Source organism: Felis catus, chromosome F2 (genome assembly GCF_018350175.1).
Source record: "Felis catus isolate Fca126 chromosome F2, F.catus_Fca126_mat1.0, whole genome shotgun sequence".
NCBI classification, from domain to species: domain Eukaryota; kingdom Metazoa; phylum Chordata; class Mammalia; order Carnivora; family Felidae; genus Felis; species Felis catus.
This window is the reverse complement of record NC_058385.1, coordinates 44122328-44146361: the sequence shown is the minus strand read 5'-3', so window position 1 is coordinate 44146361 and position 24034 is coordinate 44122328. Positions and strand designations below refer to the sequence as shown.

The window sequence follows — 24034 nt, the reverse complement described above, 5'->3', positions numbered from 1 at the left end:
CCACACGGAGGGGTAAAGCCTCCAAATCCGTGTATAAAACTGGCCCAAACCTGAAGCACTGAACTACACGGGCAACATCAACATATTCAGAGTTTCGTGGGGAAAATGTAGACACAAATAATCCCCTACTCCTCTTCATATTACCTGTTTGAAGTGACTTTTCTCCCTAAATGAGGCTTCTTCAAGCTTACTGATGCTTGATTATTTAAAAAAATTTTTTTTAAGTTTATTTATTTATTTTGAGAGCAAGAGTAGACAAGTGGGAAAGGGGCTGAGAGAAGGAGTGACAGAATCCCAAGCAGGCTCCACACCGTCAACACAGAGCCCGAAGCGGGGCTCAAACTCCTCAACTGTGAGATCACGACCTGAGCGGAGACCCAGAATTGGACGCTCAGATGTTTAGCCGACTGTGCCACCCAAATGCCCCAAGGCTTGCTTTTTTAAGAACTGGGTAAGTTTACACCAAAATAAACACAATGAAAGACGTTAAGGATTAAAAGTTCAAAGTCTAGTAACAATTTAGAAATTTTTACTTATTGGTAGCACACAAGCACAAATTATAGTGAAGTTTTTATCATCAGGTTCACAAAAATGAAAAAGGAGAGCTGGTACTCAACTGCTGAGGTGGGGGAAACAGTGCTGACAGGGTGTCAGTCACCCAGTTTGGGGGGAGATCAATTTGACAACCTATCAAAAGCCCTCCAACTATATATACCCTGTAAGTTTAAGAAATGTATCCTGAGGAAATAAATATACTGAAGATGAAGTAAAAATATTCATTGCAGGAGCGCCTGGGTGGCTCAGTCGATTAAGCATCCAGCTTCAGCTCAGGTCATGATCTCATGGTTTGTGAGTTCAAGCCCTGCATCAGGCCGTCTGCTGTCAGCACAGAGCCAGCTTCAGGTCCTCTGTCTCCCTCTCTCTGCCCCTCCTCCACTTGCTCTCTCTCCCTCTCTCTCTCTCTCGAAAATAAACATTTAAAAAAATATATTCACTGCAGCACTATTAACAAGTGAAAAAGTAGAAACTGTCTTGATGTCCAACAAAAAGTAATTTATTAAATAATGATAAATTCATACACCAGATGGTTAGAGAACACTGTTCAAAATATATTACATTTTGAAAACAAATTACAAAAGAAAGTGCACACAGACATTGTAATGGCCGTTGCAGTATATAAGACATACAACCTAATGTATAACATTAATGTATTCCCACCCAAATGGATTTTAGAATAACCCTTGGTTGGCCTGTGGAAATGTGGTTACTGTTACTCTCCTATAAATAAGAGAAAGAACAGAATTGTTAGGAAATAAGAAAACAGTTCAGAAATCTAAAGCAAGAAAAAAAACTGACACAAGTTTGCTTACTTCTTCAACATTCATGAATACATTTAATAATATTTAAGCCGTAAGTAAAATATTCACACTTACCTTAAAAGTCAAGATAATGCTGATAAACAGAAGAATAATAAGGACCAAGCAGGTAGGATTCACGGACATGATATCATCTCTATAGGGAAAATTAGGAGGCTGCAAATAAAAAGTGCCTCATTAGCAAATCTCATTAATCATTCAGGATTATACTCTTTAGGCATTCACCAGCTATGCTTATTAAAAAGCAATTAGTTAAAGCAGACAGTTATTATGTAAGACCCCTACAAACTTTCTAGCCTACCTCTACTAATTAAAGAGTAACAAACGGTTTGTGGGGAGAGGTCAGTGTACTCATAATTCAGGCAATAACTCGTGAAAAGAAAAATCACAGGAAGGTTCATTAAATGAGACCTAAAATGTAACACTGCCTCCTATGATCCAAAAAGTTAGAAGTCAGTAGTCTATATATACCTCTGACATTTAGATTTTATGCAAATTCTGGACCACACTAAAGGGCTTGCACAGGGCAAGGAGGAAAAACTATTAAAATCCTGTTTTATTTATACAGGGTATTTTTGCTAATACTGCTTCTCTTCAAAGAGCAAATCTTTTACACTAGTAGGTATTCACAGCGTTAAAAACCAAAGACCAAGCCCTACCATCTGACCATACGGATGAAGTATCAGGTCAAAGAAGTCCCTTCAGGAGGACCCAACCCTGCCCCTATGATTGGGGGTGACAGGGCCCCACCATGAAGCCCCCTGCTCCGCCTGGGGGAAGCCCTCCTCTAACCGGCCTGGGTCAGTGTGCGTGGAAGGCAGCTTGGGAAACCATGTCCCCTTTCCTCTCTTCTTCATCACCTAAGACCATAACTGTTTGGATTCCACATGAGCAGTATTGTGAGACATAACAAAGAGGTTCCAAATGTGAAGAAAGAATACAAAGAAAACCCATGACTCATGTGCCCGACTCCTCCTCCCCCCAGGAAACATCACCAACTGGTTTTCAGTCTCCTTTCGGTTTGGACAAAATACCCAAGAAATAAAACCTGAATCATTCTTTGTGATCAGCTCATGAAACTGGTCCCTACCCTTGGAGACTGGAAGGGTTCTTGTAGTACTAATCTTAAAGGTAAGAATAAAACAACTTGGTGCTGGTTCACAAGACCAACACGAAATCATATTGTTACTGTGTCTAATAAAAAAAAAAAAAAGGATTAAAGTGGAAGTTTGTGACTCCTTCCACAAACATCTCTACACTCTTTCCTCCAGAAAAGCGAGCGTGGTTTCTACGTCCAGTTAAGGCCTATAGAACACAGGCACAACTTGTTTTAGCTGCACTTTACAAGACTCCACATGAACAGAACAGGCATTAGAATTAAGTGGGTGCCTTCCGCCAGCTTTCTCAGATAACGGTCCCCGCAGACTCCTGTATCTCAGCTTGTCAGCGGGGCCTTGCTGTCACTGGAGCTTTAACATCATCCTCAAGCATCGTGATAATCCATAAGCCTCACCACTTCAACTCAGACTGATCTTGAAGTAGAACAGACTGAAGACACTTGTATTATTTGGTTTGTAATTACAAATAAAAGTAGACGGTGATTTTTTTTTTTTTTTTTTGCTGATACTATGATTACTGTCAGCAGTATCCCCGATGTTATCATTTTACCACTGGCAGCTCTAAGGCTAAGTGACTGAACAATGTGGGGTATAACAAAGCCAAGGTAGTATTCTGAGTGTTCTAAATGCCTGCCTGCACCTTACACATTTCTGCAATATATGGGACGGAGCACACAGGACACTCTTCAAGCAGTCACAGGGCTGCCATAGGGCTTGTCTTATAGTGTCTCCTAACTCAGCACCACCCCCTTTACCAGCCCCTCAAGGTGACAGGCTATGCTGAAATCATGCTTCCTGCACACTTCCAAGGTTGACTTTAGGAACCCAGCACTAGGTCCTCATTACAGAGTAAAAACACAAGTCCTTAAAGAAAAAGGTAATTCTACAACCTGCTCGTTATATAGAAACCCTCTCATGCAGAAATACTCAAGCTGTACCACAAGAGATAACATACAATTAGGAAATACACGTGGACAATACACAAAAAAACACACGTGGCAAATACACAAAATTTTTCTTGACACTACAGGCTACCGAAACATGGACCTGCTGGGGTTTTTTAAAATTTTTTAAAAATGTTTTTATTTATTTTTGAGAAAAAGAGAGAGAGAGAGAGAGAGAGAGAGAGAGGGAGGGGCAGAGAGAGAGGGAGACACAGAATCTAAAGCAGGCTCCAGGCTCTGAGCTGTCAGCACAGAGCCCGATGCGGGGTTCAAACTTATGAACTGCAAGATCATGGCCTGAGCCAAAGTCAGACACTTAACCAACTGAGTCACCTAGGAGCCCCTGGACCTGTTATCTAAACCAAGAATAAGTTATTACTAAAAAGAATGACAACCATAACAGTGACAACCTAATGCTTTTAAGGAGCAAAACGCTGGAGGCTTTTCACGCGAGGTCTGCTAAGTATTAGTTACGTGATCTGGGCATGACTGCCTTAAGATCGGAAACTTCTGAGGCCACAATTCCTTCCCTCCCTTCCTCCCCCTGCTCCATCTCTCTCTTTTCCACTGAACTTCCTCTTGGCCTCCCCTGTCACCTGAAATCCTCAGCTTTGTACCTCCCATCCCAGGAAAACCCTGCTCCTTCCCCAGAGCTCACAGACAATGCAAACTTCCAAAGAGTGAACATTCTCCCCCTTTAAAACATTCTAAGATTTTGAAGAAATTAAATTTGAAGGCACATTCACAACTTTAAAAATGAAGGCTAAAAATGTAAAGGCACAGAATTATTCTAATCTCACACCTTCCACAAGCTTCTGAACACCCAGTGACCCACCGCATTTGCTCAGATGATCACAAAGGGCATTTAACAGAAAACCAGTCCCCAAAAGATACTTGAGGAAGATAGGGGCTCTATGGTCAAATCAGTTTGGGAACCAGCATATAGTATAGTTCCACTTTTCCCATACAACAGCAAAGGCAAAATGCTATCCTTCGCTAATAACTGAGCAAACTACATCTTACAAAAATAATAATCAGTAACTAGCTTATTGATTTATGTAGGTGCATCTCATAGAGTCACTACAGCCCCTACTTATCTACTCCAGAGGTTATGTTGTCCTGACAAGCATTCTAAGAAACCAAAAATCTCATCTTTAAGACAACACTCAAAAATTTCTAATCAGTAACTCAGAAGCCAGTGAAAGACACACAAAATCACAAGTGTGTATATGCTGATGTCTCGATCCCTGACTTGCGGGTTTCCCTCATGAAGGAACCGTGGTGGGGACGGCCACATACCAGCTGTCGTATGTATTCCTGAATGGAGTTCGGATACACAAGCACAGTGACGGCAACCAAGGTGTTGAGGGCGAAATCAAAGATCTGGTAACAGAAGAACGGGATGATCCAGGCAGCGCGTTGCTAAATAGGACAGAAAATACAACGTCAATGTGTTCCACGTGAGAAAATATGGTTTCTTCCCAATTCAGACAAAACCTTTCTTGATCTGAAGGGAAATGGAGGACAAGAAATTCAATAAACCAGGTCATGACAACTGACAAGCCAGACAGCAGTGGTCAAAAACAAGCCTCTGGACATTTCTGAGACTACAGAATTGGTTTTCCATCCACATCATATTAATGTGAGATTTAAACTTCCAAAGATTCTTACAGGAAACTGAGACTTATCACTTCTTCCTTCTTACAAGTAGCTGCACAGGTTACAAGTGTAAGGGATCAAGGAAAAAGCCCAGCCCCTTATTTCAAGGCTGCTTACCTTGTATGCTCCGTAAGTAGCCATCGCACAAATCAGGATCATGAGAAGAGAAATTGCAATCGCAATGCACATGTCTGCCAAAAGAAAAAGAGAAAATCAGTACTAGATCCACTGTTTTAACATTTTTTTAAATATTATTTATTTTGAGAGAGAAGGTGTAGTAAGCAGGGAAGAGCCAGAGAGAGGAGAGAGAGAATCCCAAGCAGGCTCCACACTGTCAGCACAGAGCCCAAGGTAGGACTTGAACTCATAAGCCGTGAGATCATAACCTGAGCCGAAATCAAGACTCAGACGCTTAACTGACTGAGCCACCCAGGCACCCCGTATTTTAACATTTTTTTCATCTCTCGTCAAAGGCATTTTGTTTATAAACCAATTATAAGTGAGAACTTTATACGAAGTAAACCACTTGGAGCTCTTTAAGAAGTTGAGAAGATGATAGTTAATGGACATAGAAGAAGAAAAGAAGAAGTTCTCCCTGAATCATAAAAACGTCTACAGATAACATACTGACTTACGCGTAAGTTTATTTTGAAAATGGGAAAGCGATCTTCATTACAGATATTTTTTTAAAAAAAAGTTTGGTCATCTGGTCCACTGAATTAGATATACAATAAATTAGGCATTTTTTTAAGCATGAGTGCCTAACATGTATTTTATAAACTCATGTGTGTCTTATGCCCCCATTAAAACCCTCCACTGGCTTCTCATTTAAAATAAAATCTCAGTTTATCATAGCCTGTATGTCTGTAATTTCTTCTAGAGCATGCCTAATCTCTCTCTAATCTCCTCACACTTTCTCACGTACTACAATCCAGCCACACCACTCGGTTCACTAAGTACAGAGAGAACACCCCACTGTAGGGCCTTGGCACCTGTAGATCCCACTGACTGGGGCACCTTCACTCCCAGTACCATAGGACTAGCTCTGCCTTTGTATCATTCGCACCTCAGCTCAAACATCAACACCTCCAACAGCTCTTCCCTGAGTATTCATCCTACTTCCGGTTCCTCCCACATCAATGTCGTGTTTTCTTTACAGCACGTATCACTATGATCTTGTTTATACCTGTTGTGTATTATCAGTCTCTCTTTGCTAGAGGACTCCTCCTGAGGGCAAGAACTTTCTGCATCTTCTTTACTACTGCAACCCCAACATACAGAAGGAGACAGATGCCCACCACAGGAGCCACTAGCCACATGTGGGCCCAGAGCACCTGTGATGTGCTCAGTCTGAAGTGAGATGTGCTGTAAGATTAAACTATACTCCAGAATTCAAGGACCTACCACCAAAAAAAAAAAAAAAAAAAAAAAAAAAAAAAGTAAAATATCTTGGGGTGTCTGGGTGCCTTAGTCAGTTGAGCATCTGACTCTTAATTATGACTCAGATCACGATCTCACGATTCAAGAGATCAAGCCCCAGGTCAGACTCTGCACTGACAGTGTAGAGCCTGCTTGGGATTCTCTCTCCCTCTCTTCTCTCAAACCCTCCCCTGTTCGTACTCTCTCTCTCTCTCTCTCAAAATAAATAAACTTGAAAAAAAAAAAAAGAATGTAAAATATCTTAATCATTTTTATACTGATTACATGCTAAAATATTCTGGATATACTGAGTTAAATAAGACAAACCAGTCGGATGAGCATCCAACTTTGCCTCAGGTCATGATCTCATGGCTCGTGAGTTCGAGCCCCGCATCGGGCTCTGTGCTGACAGCTCAGAGCCTGGACCCTGCTTCGGATTCTGTGTCTCCCTCTCTCTGCCCCTCCCCCACCTGCAATCTGTCTCCCTCTCTTTCTCTTTCTTGTAAATAAATATTAAAAAATTACAAAAATAAAAATTAAAAAAATAAACAAAAAGTAGTACAGTTAATTTCACCTGGGTCTACCTTTTTAAGTGTGGCTTCCAGAAAATTTTAACTTACATATGTGCTTGTACTCTCTTTCTATTGAACAGTGCTGATCTAGAACACTGCCTATATCACAGCAGGGACTAAATGAACATTTATTCAAGAGGTCATGTTATTATGTCTTTAGATTCAGATTAATTTTTTTAATGTTTATTTATTTTTGAGAGAGAGAGAGAGAGAGAGAGAAGATGAGCAGGGGAGGGGCAGAGAGACAGGAAGACACAGAATCTGAAACAGGCTCCCGGCTCTGAGCTGTAAGCACAGAGCCTGATGCAGGGTTCGAACCCATGAACTGTCAGATCATGACCTGAGTCAAAGTTGACGCTTAACCGAGTCACTGAGGAGTCCCACACCCCTAGAGATTCAGATTAGTACATATGACTGGGTTTCTTTTTTTTTTTTTTAATTTTTTGTTAATGTTTATTTTTGAGAGAGACAGAGACAGAATGAGAGTGGGTTAGGGGCAGAGAGAGGGAGACACAGAATCCGAAGCGGGCTCCAGGCTCTGAGCTGTCAGCACAGAGCCCGACACGGGGTTCGAACTCAAGAGCTGTGAGATCATGACCTGAACCGAAGTCGGATGCTCAACCGACTGAGCCACCCAGGCGCCCCCACATATGACTGGGTTTCTAAAGCAGTTCTACTGTGGGATTCTCACTAGCTAAGACAGTGCAAAAACCCATGCAGTAAAACATCTGTATGGTGCCGGCAGTTTCTGAGGCATTTCACGCATACCCCATTTAGTCCTCTTAACTCTGAGACGACATTGTTCCCACCAAGCAGACCACAAAACGAGGCTTAGAAGTTATGAAACCCGCTGAGACAGTATTTGCACCAAAAGGCTGAACTGTGACTAGTCCTGCTCTTGGATTTCAAATCTCTGGTTCTGCTAAGACTGCTGCTTCCTCTTCAGCTTTCAATACTGACCAATGAACCAATGTGGCCGATTGCTTCCTACAGGTGATCCTCCAAAGGAAAACATCCCACTTCTAGAACCATCCTCTCTGCATCCTCAGCTTCAGAGAGGAGAGGACATTTTAGGAAGGAGGTTTACAAACAGAAGAATTGGATAAAAGTACATTCTAGGACAGCAACGCAGGTATATCAACAAAGACCATCTGCCATATTTAAAATTTTAAAAATGAAGGTTCCTGAGATTAATCTATATGGATTTAGTGGAATAAATTCAACATTTCATTCTCAAAAAAGAAAAAAGATACGGTTATGAAATCCTCAGAGGATGACCAGTACTAGCCAGTACTTAAAAAAATTCTTTAAAGTATACATACAGATTTTGTAGTTTATAATTTTAATGTTAAGTTGGCTTACCTTTTCCCTCTTATGAGGGAAGAGATACCTACAAGGAAAGTTCATGTATGCCCTACGGTATTCTTGTAGGGTCGTGAGGGGAATAAACTTGAATACATTTTATACGCAAAACAAAAGCTGAGAGACTTAACTCCTTAACAGCAAAGGGAAAGTCTCTCACACACACACATATGTAAGCCCACGTGGATGCATTCTAGCATGCCATTTGCATATGAAGCAATGAGGGTCATCAGGCTCTCCGTTCCTACATAAAGCTATGACCACCGTGGAACGTCCATTGTCTGCTTTTACGGTCCCCACTTATATGTGTGCTTTCTTTCCGGAGTGAAGTAGGCGCTGTGTTATTATGTTAATCCTCAGGACAACCCTAAAAGGTTAGTACTATTAATAATTGCATTTTAGAAAAAGATGACTAGAAGAAGGCAAGTCCCTTGCCCAAGGCTGCCCAGCTAGTAAGCGGTGGATGGGATATTCTCCCCAAGAAGGATGAGTCTATACTCTTCACCGGGATGTTACCCAGCTGGGGAGGAAAACCATGCAGCCTCCCTAAAAGGAATTGGACGTCGGTATGTACTTGCTATGTGCAAAACCTATGAGAATTTATAGCAATCTCTGAAACCGGAACTCAGGCAGAAGTTTATTATTTTCTTCTTTGTCTACTGAGATGGTTTCCAAATTCTGTACAAGCATATTTTATAATGAGAAAAAAAATTAATGGAAGCCAGCCCATTTATAGGGTATTCTTTACTTCACAGATCTTAAAAGAGACTCTAGGTATACAAACTCAAGGTTGTATTCAAACATTTAAAATATTAATATAACCTAAAAAACACTAATATAGCCTGCATATCCTATTCTGAAGTAAAAAGAAACTCCAGAACTAAATCTCATATAATTATAAAAAATGTTTAAATTTACCTCCTTCTCCAAGAAGAGAAATTAGGGGCACAGGGGCGCCTGGTGGCTCAGTCAGTTAAATGTCCAACTCTTTATTATTTCAGTTCAGGTCATGATCTCATGGTTCTGGGATTGAGACCTGTGTAGGGTTCTGCACTGCCTGCATGGGATTCTCTCTCCCTCTCTCTCTCTCTCTCTCTCTCTCTCAAAATAAATAAATAAAACCTTGTTAAAAAGATAGAGAAATTTAAAAAGCACAAAAGTAAGAGAAAAGTCATAGAATATCCGTTTACCATTCATAGTGAGATACTACTTACCATAAAAAAAAAAAAGTTAATTTGAGATGAGGAAATTTTCAAAATTCTGTCCGTACAAATGATTATACCAACCACACCAACTGGACTGAATATATGACAAGCATGTGAAATAGCTTAGGTAGAATCAAAGTGTAAATCCAATAAAAACACGGAGCAGAGAAGACACAGCAGGCTAATACACCTTCTATCTCCTAGCAATCTGGAGCACATGCTGGCTCCTCTGACAGTGTGTAGTGAGTGCACCCTGGTGGACATGAGTAACTCTGAGGGATTAAAATTCATTCCTTTTAATGACGTCAGACATAAAAGAGGAAACAGTTCCAACAACAACGTACGGATTTTTAAAATCAGTAACAGTACTGGTCGGTGACAGGGATAGATGCCCTTTACTTATTATTTTTTTTTAATATTTATTTTTGAAAGAGAGAGAGAGAGAGAGAGAGAGAGAGAGAGAGAGCGTGAGCAAGTGAGGGGCGGAGAGGGAGACACAGAATCCAAAACAGGCTCCAGGCTCTGAGCTGCTAGCACAGAGCCCGACACGGGGCTCGAACTCACGAACCGCGAGATCAAGACCTGCACCCAAGTGGGATGCTCAATCAACTGAGCCACTGAGGTGCTCCACCCTTTACTTATTCTTGACACATTATTTCCTAGTAGCAACCCAGTCAGACACACTGTCCTCACACTGTTCCCTAAATTAACGTCCTGCCTCAATAATGCAGCTCTAATTTGAAAAGGATCCTAAGAAAAGCTATACCACAGGCCACAAATGGCATAATTAGATAATGTTTTCTGATAGTCAATCACGGAAATAAAAAAGGCATATAACGGAGTTCTATGAAATGTGTCTCTATTTTTTTCTAATTTTCTTTCTATTATTGGTGAGACTAATATTTTTCTTAATCACCCAAACCTCTTGCTTTTTTCCTATTTGAGTTGGTTTCAATCTCTTGTAACTGAAAGTGTTCTGCCTGACACAATTTGCAATATATTAAGAATATTACCTTTTTGTCTATCATAAATGTTGCAAACAGCTTCCCCAATTTATTTCTCTTTCAACATTATCATGCTAGCCTATGATACAAAAAAGGTGTATGTAGGTGTGCGCATATATGTGTGTTTTCATATAATGATTCAAATCATTTCTTTCATTTTTTTTAGTGGCCTTGATTTCATGAAATGTCTTTGTTTAAATATTCAACTTCTATGGGGCGCCTGGGTGGCTCGTCAGTTAAGCATCCGACTTCAGCTCAGGTCATGATCTCATGGTTGGTGGGTTCGAGCCCAGCATCAGGCCCTGTGCTGACAGCTTGGAGCCTGGAGCCTGGAGCCTGCTTCGGACTCTGTCTCCCTCTCTCTGCCCCCTGCCCTGCTCGTGCTCTGTGTCTCTCTCAAAAATAAACAAACATTAGGGGCGCCTGGGTGGCGCAGTCGGTTAAGCGTCCGACTTCAGCCAGGTCACAATCTCGCAGTCCGTGAGTTCGAGCCCCGCGTCAGGCTCTGGGCTGATGGCTCGGAGCCTGGAGCCTGTTTCCGATTCTGTGTCTCCCTCTCTCTCTGCCCCTCCCCCGTTCATGCTCTGTCTCTCTCTGTCTCAAAAATAAATAAAAACGTTGAAAAAAAAATTAAAAAAAAAAAAATAAACAAACATTAAAAAAATATTTTTTTAAATAAATATTCTAATTCCACTTTCCCTTATATTTCTTGGGTTTCTTTCCTTCCCATAAAACTTGGAGCTAGCGAGATAACTACTTCATTCATGTACCCATCTTACTTCTTTGGTCATAAGTCACTGCCATGTCTCAAGTTTCTGTCATTTTGGCCACATTCCTGGCACCGCAATTTATGAAAACAAACACTCTGTGGAATATATTCTCACCCCTTAGGTCTAGAGGAGAACTATTTTCAGATGGATTCACAGCAACAATATGACCTACTGAAAGCAAAATATAAAGCCCTAACCACCCAGGTTCAAGTCCCTACTATGGGGTCCCATGTTCTGAGGTTGAAAGTTTGGGGAAGAAACAATAAGGCACTAGTTTTATTTCATTAAAACAGAAGGAAGGTTCTAACACACTTTTTGTATAAGTGTGTGACAACTGTTTGCAACTTTTTATTGAAGTACATTCAGAGAGAAGAGTTTTTTGGCAACATGCTAATTTAGAGCTTTATTCTTAAACTCAAAATTTATTTCATAAACAATCAATAGGTGTGTAATATGGGATAAACACTGTGAGGACACCATCAGGACATAACCTCTGTTCTGATGTTGAGCATCAGAACTGGGAAGGGAAGGAAGAATCCAAGAGGAGTTCGTTGATGAAGAGCTAAGGGAGGTCAGAGGGGCAGGATTACTTTTAGACAAGGGGAAAAAAGAATTTTTTGGAGGAAATGGTTATTTGGGCTGGGTTGTTTTCATATATATGTATATATATATATGTATATATCTATATATATATGTATACCTATATATATATGTATACCTATATATATGTATACCTATATATATATGTATATCTATATATATGTATATCTATATATATGTATATCTATCTATATATATATATATATTTTTTTTTTTTTTTTAACTGAGCTATAATTCACAGAGCACTAGGGTGGCTCAGTCGGTTAAGCTTCTAACTCTTGATTTTCAGCTCAGGTCATGATCTCACAGTTTGTTAGTTCAAGCCCCGCGTTGGGCTCTGTGCTGACAGTGCGAAGCCTAGTTGGGATTCCCTCTCCCCCTCCCCTGGGCTCATGAGCTCTCCTCTCTCAAAGTAAATAAATACACTTTAAGATAATAATAATAAAATGAGCCATAAAAAAGTTAGGAAGAACTAATTAATTCAGGAAACTTACTTAAAATGTCAAGTTCACAGAATCTAATATAAGGAAATTAGTTCCTGCCAGCTACATGCTTATATTGAGATGTATACTGATATAGTTAAGTCTCTATATAAAAACAGAAAAAGCAATAAACAGCATTTACATTTTTTGTGTGATTAGTGATTATGTTCACTGGAGAACCAAGATGTCATGACTAGACCGTGAGAAGGAAATAAAAGAAATTTAATTAAAAACATGAATGATCTATAGATCATTTAATGCAATCCCTATCAAAATACCAACAGCATTTTTCACAGACCTAGAATGAATAATCCTAACATTTGTATGAAGTTCTTATAAAATAAAGAAGTTTCTACACAGTGAAGGAAACAACAGAACTAAAAGGCAACATACTGAATTCCAATTCAGATATTTGCAAATGACATATCCAATAAAGGATTAGTACCCAAAATACATAAGGAACTTATAAAACTCAACACCCAGGGGAGCCTGGGTGGCTCAGTTGGTTAAGCGTCTGACTCTTAATTTCAGCTCAGGTCATGATCTCACGGTTTGTGGGTTCAAGCCCCACATCAGGCCCCGTGCTGAAAAGTGCAAAGCCTGCTTGGGATTCTCTCTCTCCCCCTCTCTGCCCTACCCTGCTCACTCTATCTCTCAAAATAAATAAACTTAGAAATTTTTATATATATAAAAAAAAACCTTGGGGCACCTGGGTGGCTCAGTCAGTTAAGCGTCCAACTCTTGGTGTTGGCTTGGGTCATGATCTCACACTTTGTGGGTTCAAGCCCCATACTGGGCTCTGTGCTGACAGTGTGGAGCCTGCTTGGGATACTCTCTCCCCCTCTCTCTCTGCCCCTCCCCCACTCACTCTGTCTCTCTCTCAAAAATAAGTAAACTTAAAAAAAATTTTTTAAAAACCCTCAACACCCAAAAAATGAATAATCCAATTTAAAAATGGGCAGAAGACATGAAAAGATATGTCTCCAAACAAGACATACAAATGGCCAACAGACACATGAAAAGATGCTCTATATCACTCATCAGGGAAATGCAAATCAAAACTACGGTGAGATACCACCTCGCACCTGTCAGAATGGCTAAAATCAACAACACAAGAAACAAGTGTTGGTGAGGATGTGGAGAAAACGGAACCCTCGTATAGTGCTGGTGAGAATGCAAACTGGTGCAGCCACTCTGGAAAACAGTATGAAGGTTCCTCAAAAAGTTAAAAATGGAACTACCCTATGATCCAGTAAGTACACTACAGGGTATTTATCCCAAAAGTACAAAAACTAATTCAAAGGGATACATGCACCCTTGTGTTTACTGGAGCATTCTTTTCAACACTCAAATTATGGAAGCAGCCCAACTGTCCATCAATAGATGAATGTATAATGAAGATGTGGTGTGTGTGTGTGTGTGTGTGTGTGTATACATATACATAAACTACTATTTGGCCATGAAAAAGAATAAGATCTTGCCATTTGCAACAATATGGATGGAGTCAAAAAGCATAATGCTAGGTGAAATAAATCAGTCAGAGAAAGACAAATACCATACGATTTCACTCATATGTGGAAGCTAAGAAAACAAACAAAGGAGATAAAAAAGAGACAGAAACCAAGAAACAGACTCTCAACTCTAGAGAATAAGCTGATGGATACCAGGGCGGGGGTGGGTGGAGAGATGGGCAAAACAAGTGATAGGGATTAAGGAGTATGCTTGGGATGAGCACTGGGTGTTGTATGGAAGTGATGAATCACTATATTGTACCTCTGAAACTAATATAACACTGTATGTTAACTATACTGGAATTAAAAATTTTAAATAAAAAAATAAAAACATGTATGATCTATATGGAAAATTTTTGGAAATATTACTGATGGATGCTGAAGAAGATGTGTATTAACTGGAAAGTTGTAAGCCGTAATCAGACATTTAACAAACATTGCACACATCTCTGTAAATTCAAAAATCATTGACTTGTACATTTAAAATGGGTAAGTTTATGGTATATAAATTATACCTCAATAAAGCCATTTTTTAAACAGTTGTAACTGGACAAAATACAACATATAAGGTATCACTTCCCCCTAAACTAATGTGTAAGTTTAACATTTGTAATTAACAAATTCGCAACAGGATTGCTTGAGAACTGGACAACTGATGCGAAAAAATAAATAAGCAAAAATGGTCAGAAGATTTCTGAAAAAGAAGGACCGGGTCAGGTTCACCATATACTAAAGCATGTTTGCTGAGGACATGGGGAATTGGCACTGAGCGTTCATTCCCACCTAGTGTGTCTGCCTATTCTACAGAGGCTAGGAAGCTAAAAACCTGAATTTCCCAGACTCTCTTGCAACTGGGTGCTGCTAGCAGAAAGGTCTCCCCAGGTACATGTAGACACATAACGACGACTCTCTCCTCCAACCAAACACCTTGGGTCCTGCCCATGGCCCATTTAGTCTGGTTTTGGCAAGAATCCTACTGAGTCAGCTTACTAAAAACCCCCTCTCCTCAGTATCTGATCACCCTGATAATCTGATCAAATTTCCTTATCCCCCAGCCTCTGTAACTTGCCATGCTGGTCTGCTTTCAGCAAGAATCCTGTTGAGTTGTCTAGAGTTGTCTAGCAAGAATCTCCCCAGCTTTGATGTTTCCTCTCAGTAATTTTCCATCCACTGACCCCCCCCCCCCCCACCTGCTCCTTGGTGACAATGCTCCACCGTCCTTGCTGGAGAGGTAGTTGAGTCTGACCTCTTGCCTACTGCAAAACCCCTCTTGGGTAAAGTCTTCCTTACCATCTTTAACAAGTGTCTGAATACCTTTCTCATCAGCACAGTAAAACTGAAAAAACAAGTCTCAGAAGTAGGCATACTGCATGAATCTATTCTATAAAGCTTATTAGCATGAAAATTAAACAACAGATCAATTAGTGACACAAATATATGTGGACATCTATAAAGAAACACAAAGGAATGATCAACCATTCAGCAGAATGGCTAGTTCTGGGATCAGAGGAAAGAACATGCCATCAGGATGGGACACATAGTGCTCTTTCGAAAGTAAGCTAAAATTCAGTGTCTTAAATCGAGTGATGAGTACATAAGTACTTGTACCATTGTTTGGTATTTTGTAAATACTGTTTTATACCTATTCGCTATTTAGTAAGAGATAATTCTATAAAGAATGAAAAACTCCAAATTATTATTAATGAAAAAGGCAAGATGGGGCACCTGGGTGGCTCAGTCGGTCTGACTCTTGGTTTTGGCTCACGTCATGATCTCATGGTTTGTGGGTTCGAGCCCCACACTGGGCTCTGTGCTAACAGTGCAGAGCCTGCTTAGGATTCTCTCTCTCTGTCTCTCTCTCTGCCCCTCTTTCTCTCTCTCAATAAACTTAAATAAAAAAAGAAAAAGCAAGATGGATGTTCACTGTCCATAAAACTTCTCTGAAAGGTTTGAATTTTTTCAAAATAAAGATTTGGAGAAAAAACAAGATCCTCACACTAAATCCATGCTGCATGGTAAATCACATCCTGATTTCAAACACATTAAAATGCAAACAACAGCAACAACAAAATGCGTCATCAGAGAAGTTACAGGTAAGAAAAGAACACAAAAGGAAGAACACTGGATGCTTGAGCTAACTTAGTTCCTGCTCAGCCTCTGGCCAAGCTGGGACCTGAAATGAATCCAGGGAACCTATAGGCTGCATGTATCCAATTTTAAAAAGACATCTGGCAAAGTTCTTTATTCTTGTAGGCAAAGGGGAGAAACGTGCACCCAGCAAAGTAGTTTGGTTAAGAGGAACATCCAGGTACACAGGTGAATGATTCTACCAGAAGTCTTCCACTCGCCTTTCACCATCCAGTCCGTTCTCTGCCCCAGAAGGCAGATGTGTATGGTTCATCAACAGCCTCCCTTACCCTCTGGCTTTTGTGGAGTTCAGTCAACGAGAAGCCTAGACAGGAGATCAGAGGGAAGGTGACGTTGCCTTGGGTTGGCCGTGGGCCTAGACCTGATGTCACTGCTCCTAATGAGGAGGTTAACCCTGTAGGAGTCTCTCATTCCCAGCTCCAGTAACCACAGCCTCCTACCTACCCCTCCTTCCATGTCCCTTCATTATCCCTAGTGGTCTTCTTACATCTACATCGTTACAAAAGGTCTTCTTGAAAATATTCGTTGGAAGTATCCTAAAAAAAAAAAAAAAGCAAGGGGCGGACTCAATTGGTTAAGCGTCCAACTCTCGATTTTGGCTCAGGTTGTAATCTCATAGTTCGTGGGATCAAGCCCCATGTCCCCATGCTTGGGATTCTTTCTCCCTCTTTCTCTGCCCCTCCCCCACTCACGCAGCCTCTCCCTCTCTCAAAAACAAATAATAAACATTAAAAAAATAAGCGAGATATAGTCAAAGCATAGAATATGCAACCCTTTGAGTCATATGATGTAAAAGATAAATATATAGATAAGAGACTGGGAAGGTGGATGGATGAAAATAAAGGACTCGGACGGTTCCTATGGGCCGGCTTCCCCTGCTGTTGCACATGCAGGTCTATTTCCTCAAGACTGTTGGGATCTTTATGCACAAGTGGACAAGCTGTGTAGACTGACTGCCAAGCCTGTATTGGGGTATGTGAATAGACAGCAGGTAGGCAGCCTGGGGCCCTTTCCAAATGACAGGGCAAGGAGAGCTCTACACTGTGGTGCCAAGAGCCATATGGAAAGCCCTAGTTGATTGTTCTTTTTTTTTCCATTTCTTAGTTTTTTTTAATCAAAACTTTCAAACACCCAGAAAAGTATAGTGAATCCCCATCACTCCTTTTGCTTGTATTGTTTCATCTCTGATCACTCCGTTTCTGTCCATTCTACCATTGGCGGGAATCTGGACTGTTTCCAATTTTTGGCTATTATAAATAAAGCCACTATGACCATTTTTATAAGTGGCTTATGATGGACACAAGCATTATTTTCTGCAAGGTACAGATCTAAGAATGGAACTACAGAGTAGATAGATGTATGTTCAGCTTTAGTTTTCCCAAAGTGGTTGTATGATTTACACTCCCAGAAGCATCCTGGGAGCTCTCATAGTCCCACATCCTGATGGACAGGTGGTATTATCAGTTCTGTTAATGTTGGCCATTTTGGAGGGGTGCAATGATTCACTGCTGTGCTTGTAACTGGCGTTTCCTTTATAACTGATAAAGCAGAGAGTATTTTCATATGCTTATTGGTCATATGGATATCTTCTTTCGTGAAGTACCCGTTTTCCCCCGATTGATTACACTCAGGACATTTATCAAACGCTCATCCTTTCTCCAGTAAGTGCAGTGGTGTCTTTATCCTAAATCAGATGGCCATATATGGTAACCATCCATTCTTGATTAGTTTTATGGCCATTTCCTTCCTTAGGCCAGGTGTGTCCATTTGGTAAATAAAACTAAGTTTGACTAGAAAGACCAATCTGCTGCAAAATTAATCAGAAATTAATTTGAACGATCTGTTGTTTGACACTCTGCACAGCCCTGACACTTCCAGTCACAGTTCTTTGCCAATGCACTAAAATTTCACAAATAAAATGAAATGCTACAAAGCCTACTTCTACACAAAATAAGTTATGAGAGTCTAATATAGTGTGCTGCACATACATGCTTTTCAATCATTATCCTTCAGTCCTCTAAATCAATAGATTATAATCATTTCAAAATCATTTTAGACTTATAGGAAAGTTACAAGAACGGTAGAAAGTTCAGGGCTCCTGGGTGGCTTAGTCGGTTAAGCATCCGACTTTGACTCAGGTCATCATCTCACAATCTGTGGGTTCGAGGCCCGCACTGGGTTCTGTGCTAACGGCTCAGAGCCTGGAGCCCGCTTTGGATTCTGTGTCTCCCTCTTTCTCTGCCCCTCCTCTGCTCTCTCTCTCAAAAATAAACAAACTTTAAGAAAAAAAATTTTTTTTAAAACAAAACAGTAGAGTTCAAATATACCCTTCATCTTGCTTCCCCTAATAGTAACCATTTATCATCAAAAACAGAGTAATGGTCAAAACCAGGAAATTGACACTCCTATAATGCTATAATAAACTACAAAACTTATGTGAATTTCACTTGTTTCCCCTATTACTGTCCTTTTTCTGTTCCAGAATCCCATACTACATTTAGCCGTATCTCCTTTGTTTCCTCTGATCAATGACAGTTCCTTACTCATTCTTAGTAGAGACAATTGAGGGGATGGGTGTGTCACATAAGAAATATACATTCATAAATTATAAATATGTATTATCACTAATACTTTTACATTATATAAAATAAATATAAAAATACAAATGTTAAAGGGCCAGATTTTTTTTTTAAGAGAAATCCTCATGTTTTCTTTCTTTATCCCAGTGGATTGTCCCATACGCCTCATTTTGATTTAAATAATACATCTTCTTCTACCAGATCATTTTAGGAAAATATCATAAGGAAAAGTGAAACATTATTCCTGCTTTGTCCTTCTGGATAAAATCTTCAGATGGCCACCACCATTCCAAAAAGGTATCAACTTAAAATTGCTATATTCCATAATTTTGAAGCACAATTTAAAGCAATTGATTGTACCCATTTCCAGGACTATTTAATTCTATTCATATGTGAGTTAAATATACAAAGGCTTGTCAAACGCAGTGAACTTTTATTTACAAACTTATTTTCAAAAAGAGATCAAAACATGTGAAAAGGAAATGTAAGAGGAAAGAAGTTAAAAAAAGATTCACTCAAGTGAATATCCACTCTTCTGTACCTTTTTTATAACGATGAGATTTAAATGACTGATAGTCCTAAACGTAATTACAAACTCTTCATTCATTTTTTTCAAATATATGAAATATGAGCGAGACCTCAAATGCACTGGAACTAATATCCAGGACATTAGAGAACAATTACTATTTTAAAGTCTTAAGTACCAGCAAGCCTTTGAAGACAGCTAAATTAAGCCTATACGGTCAGAAACTCATTACCCAGCTTAGTCTCGAGCAATTAGAACAAGGCATATAGTGTTACTGTTTAATTCAGAGAGAACGATAGCCGTATCATTTAAAACTTCTTTTTCTAACCTCAATTACCTTAGAAAAGGAAATCCTGCTACTGGCAATGGTAAAAGATCATTTGTTTTTAAATGTCAATCAAACATTATATTTATAGCTTACATAGTCTTTTAGCTCAGGGGAAGGAAGGCAGAGATATTAATTTAATATTAATGGAACTCATTAGCCTTTCTGGGAGAATCCATAAGAGTAACAGGGTTAATTCAAAATAGAGAGAAAGAGCAGGTCTCAGTCTGAGAAGGTTCCAAACCCCAAGAGAATATAATGTTCTGACATTTACTGTTGGGGCTCCTACAGGGCTCAATCCAGGACCACTTTACTTTTCTCTTTACTATGTCCTTAACATAAATACCATTTTTAGGCTGATGTCCTCAAATTTGTATCAGCCCGGACATCTGAGTTCTGGGTTATAGGGTCACATAACCAACCACCTTTTTAATCTCCGCACTTTAAGACAGCTCGTGTCTCAACTGTAACATACCTAAATAAGAATGGCTAGTAAAGCAGCAAAATATACTGAGCACTTATTATGGGCCAGACCCCATTCTAAGCATTTTTCATGCACTAATTGATTTAATCACTGCAATGATCCCGTGAGGCAACTATGATCACCACTCTTTCAGAAGGAGGAATGGAAGACACAGAAAGGTAGTAACTAGCCCATGCTAACATTTAATACACTGCATGGTCAGCCTTCTGCTTCAGAGCCTAGACTCCTAATGACCCTGGTGAGTCACTTAAAGCAAAGTCAAGTCCCCTCCCCCAGGTGAGTCACTTAAAGCAAAGTCAAGTCCTCTCCCCCCAGGTGTGTTCGTATCTCCTGACCCCAGACTCTCTCTCACCCCAGTGAAGATCAGCTCTTTTACTCAAGCTGAAAAGCAGGGATCATCTTTGATTCCTCACTTTCCTTCTTCATTCATACCAGCAAGTTCTCTCAATCCTACCTCCAAACCCACCCTCTTCCTCATCCTCAGTACAGTCTGGATCACAGGGAACCCCCCCACTCCCCCCGCCCCACTGCAAACCAATCTCCTAAATGCATCCTCCACTCAGTGACAAAAGGGATCTCCGTAAAACACACATCAGCACATAACTGCTGAATTACTAAAAACCACTGAAAAGCATTTTTATCACTCTGAGAACAGAACCCACAAGCCTCAACATCTTCCAAATGTTCCCGGTCTATCCCTAAAACTGCATCTTGAGTCACTGTCTCCCCACCTTACTCATTTTGCCCCAGCATTTTTTTTAATGCATTTGAAGTTCTCCAAAGCCAAAGAGAACTAAATTTGCACGATCTTTTGTTTGGGATTATGCACAGCACTGCCCCTTTCAGTTAGTGTGGACACAGTGTGACTATAATTATAAAAGATGCCTATGAGCTTAGAACTGGGGTGCCTAGCCTCCTTCTGGCCTATCCCACACCCACATCCCTGTGTATGTTTCTATTTATTGGAGAAAGGCCTAAGTCCACTAAATAATGAGCAACACAGTTTCTGGAATGGAAAATGATCATCTCCTAGAAGACAGGGAAATACAGAAAGTAATAGAAGACACAGTGAGGTACACATGACCCTTTTGACCTTGTTTCCTGCCATTTACTCCTCTAAAAAAGGCCAAAAGGCCCAGGGTAGAAAGACCAGGACAAAGCAATAATTTTAAAAACGAGAAAGTTAATGTAAAGAAGGAAAAAAAAAGAAAAAAGAAAAAACAAAAGAGACCTTATTTAGACTCTTACACCTAGAACAGAGGCAGAGCACACGTAGCACATAAATATTTGTTGATCTGATTTGTAACGATGGAAAGAAAGTGAAGTATCAGTTCAAATGGCCCATGAATCAATATTTGTAATTTAACAGGAAGAACTGGAAGCAGGATTCCCTGCCCTTGAAAGTACCAAAATATCTACAACCGCTATCTGATGTACTTACTGGCATCATCCATGAACTCAAAGTCACCTCCTAGCTCAGAACTTGAAAAGTGATACTGGTCTGGGTCAGCCAGGGCGCTCAACAGAATCAGCAGTACCACAGCGTTGATAATCTGCAATAAGAAAGAAAAAAATTTAAGTGCCCCAAGGATATGGTCCTTATAATAGGAACTTAAACTGACCATATGGAATTCAATTTCAACAGAGGCTCACAATATTGAAACAAACAACAGGTAGCCCCCCTGCGGGAGCAGGCTAACATTCCCAAGCCAGAAGCACCACCTGTCCATAGCCAAAGGCTCATGGCTTGGGCGTAGCAAACGGTCAGATTTCACCCCTTGCCCACCTTGGGGCTGGCATCCCAGAACAGTGAGCAACACACACAATCATACACAGCAGCCCTGATGCCCGGGGTTGGAAAAACACAAACTCTCCAGTTAGCCAAGTGCACCGTGATAAGCAACCACAGGTCTTTCTAGGCGATCAAACGTTTTCAGAGGGTCAGACGATCTGAGCTTTGAGACCATGTAGGGAACAGAGAGAATGAATGCAAAGTCACAGTGGCAGAGGCATGATGGTTCCTCCTGTTGTAGCTCAGGTGAGCCCCTTTCCACCCCAGGCCCATATCTCTGCCTTCTGGACACTGCAGAATACATAGCCCTCAGGTACTCCAAACTTAGCTTGTCTAAATGGAAATCACCATCTCCCATCTCTGCTCCTCTTTTTGTGCTCTATCTTTAAAAACAGCATCACCATTAATAATTAAAGGGGAAAACATTCAGGCACTGTGCTAACTTCTTTATGTGGAGTCTCTCTCTTAAGCTGTCCAATAACCCTAGTGAAATAGGCCCTAAATTATCCCCATGTTATCAATGAGAAAACCGAGGCCTGTGAGTTAAGAACGTTACTGAAGATCGGGCAGCTAACACCCTGCAGAAATGAGACGTGAATCCAGGAATTTTAATTCCAAAATGGAATCTCTTAGCCTCCTGTTTATATTTGAAACGTGATTATCTTTGAGCTTACCATCTACCTTACCCCCACATCTGACCAACTGGGCAATTCTGACTATTCTACTTGTACATCTGTATTTCCTTTATTCTTCCTGGCCATCCTTGCTGCATGCGACACACGTGTACCAACTGTGGTGGGGCTAGAGGGGCAGGTGTGCTAAGAGCTTGGGTGAGGCTTGAGATGAGACTGGGTTGTTATCTCCTTTTTGTGTGTATTACTCTTGTCCAAATGGGGATGGAATAAAATGAACAGCCATGAAGATTACATAAAGGAAATTCTTTTACTAACAACAGTAAATAAAAGCATATCCTACTATAAAAGTCGTATTTGGAATACCTATTTACAGAAGAGGTTCAAAGGGAGGGTTAGGTTGTCTGCTCTATAAAACATCCACTCCAGAATCCATTTTCTTTTTCTTTCTTTCTTTCTTTCTTTCTTTCTTTCTTTCTTTCTTTCTTTCTTTCTTTCTTTCTTTCTTTCTTTCTTTCTTTCCCTTCCTTCCTTCCTTCCTTCCTTCCTTCCTTCCTTCCTTCCTTCCTTCCTTCCTTCTTTTCTTTCTTTCTCTCTCTCTCTCTTTCTCTCTTTCTTTCTTTCTTTTTATTTATTTATGAGAGACAGAGTATGAGCAAGGGAGGGGCTGAGAGAGAGGGAGACTGAATCCACGAAGCAGGCTCCAGTCTCTAAGCTGCCAGCACAGAGCCCGACACGGGGCTCAAACCTGTGAACCATGAGATCATGACCTGAGCCGAAGTTGGATACTTAACCTACTGAGCCACCCAGGTGCCCCCAGAATTCATTTTTCAATGGCAATCCCAAGGTGGTTGTTTTAGGATTATTGTAGGATTTGGAATAATTCTTTTTCTTCCTCTTTGTTCCAAATCATCTCATATGGTCTGATTGTTTTTTGACAACACATGGTTAAAAAAATTTTTAAGGCACAAAAGGGTATATAGTGAAGTCACTCTCAGTCCTACTGCTATCCAATTATCCTCCCCACAGTGGTTATTAGAACCACTTATTTCTCTTCAAAGATCCCAGAAACTTCTTAGCACATTTTAAGGAGAGTGTGTTTAGCCAAACTCTATTTGAACAAAGCTTTTCAGAACACATCTAAAGCTTAAAGAAAGGTATGAGTTAGTCCCACAACTGGCATGTGATGTTTGGCAAGGATGTTCTTTGATAAACTGTCAAGTTTTCCTGGCATTTCGTTCCTTCTATACTCTTGTCTTTGAAAAAGGCAGCCCAAAGATTATGGGCTGAAGTAAGATCAGATGAAACAACCTAAGAATGTAGTTTGAAAAAGCAAAGCACCACACGAAGACAGCATAGTCACTGTTACCGCACTGGGTCGGTTTTAAGGTTGAAAAGGGAACTCTGAGATTCATGGGCAAAGCTTTAACCTAATGGTAGAGTAGGGAGGGTAAGAGCAGATGATGGCAGAGTGAGAAGCAGTGCAGTGTCTGGTTAAGGTAATGCAGGCCACGTTTAGAGATTCC

The 24034-nt window shown here is 40.3% G+C and overlaps 1 protein-coding gene across 2 annotated transcripts in view; it reads right to left on the bottom strand.

The window, feature by feature from the left end:
• LAPTM4B (lysosomal protein transmembrane 4 beta) overlaps positions 1-24034 on the bottom strand; it is a 78526-nt gene that overhangs the window by 25234 nt on the left and 29258 nt on the right. The window contains exons 2-6 of one of the 2 annotated variants that reach the window (XM_045049582.1): positions 21526-21637; positions 5215-5288; positions 4738-4860; positions 1434-1532; positions 1033-1278 (exon numbers count right to left, since the gene is read on the bottom strand). In XM_045049582.1, the coding sequence (XP_044905517.1) occupies positions 1204-1278; positions 1434-1532; positions 4738-4860; positions 5215-5288; positions 21526-21637 (483 nt within the window). In that variant the 3' untranslated portion in view covers positions 1033-1203. Of the gene's footprint in view, positions 1-1032; positions 1279-1433; positions 1533-4737; positions 4861-5214; positions 5289-21525; positions 21638-24034 lie in introns of those variants that run through there. The other variant, XM_023248771.2, reaches the window with a different exon arrangement.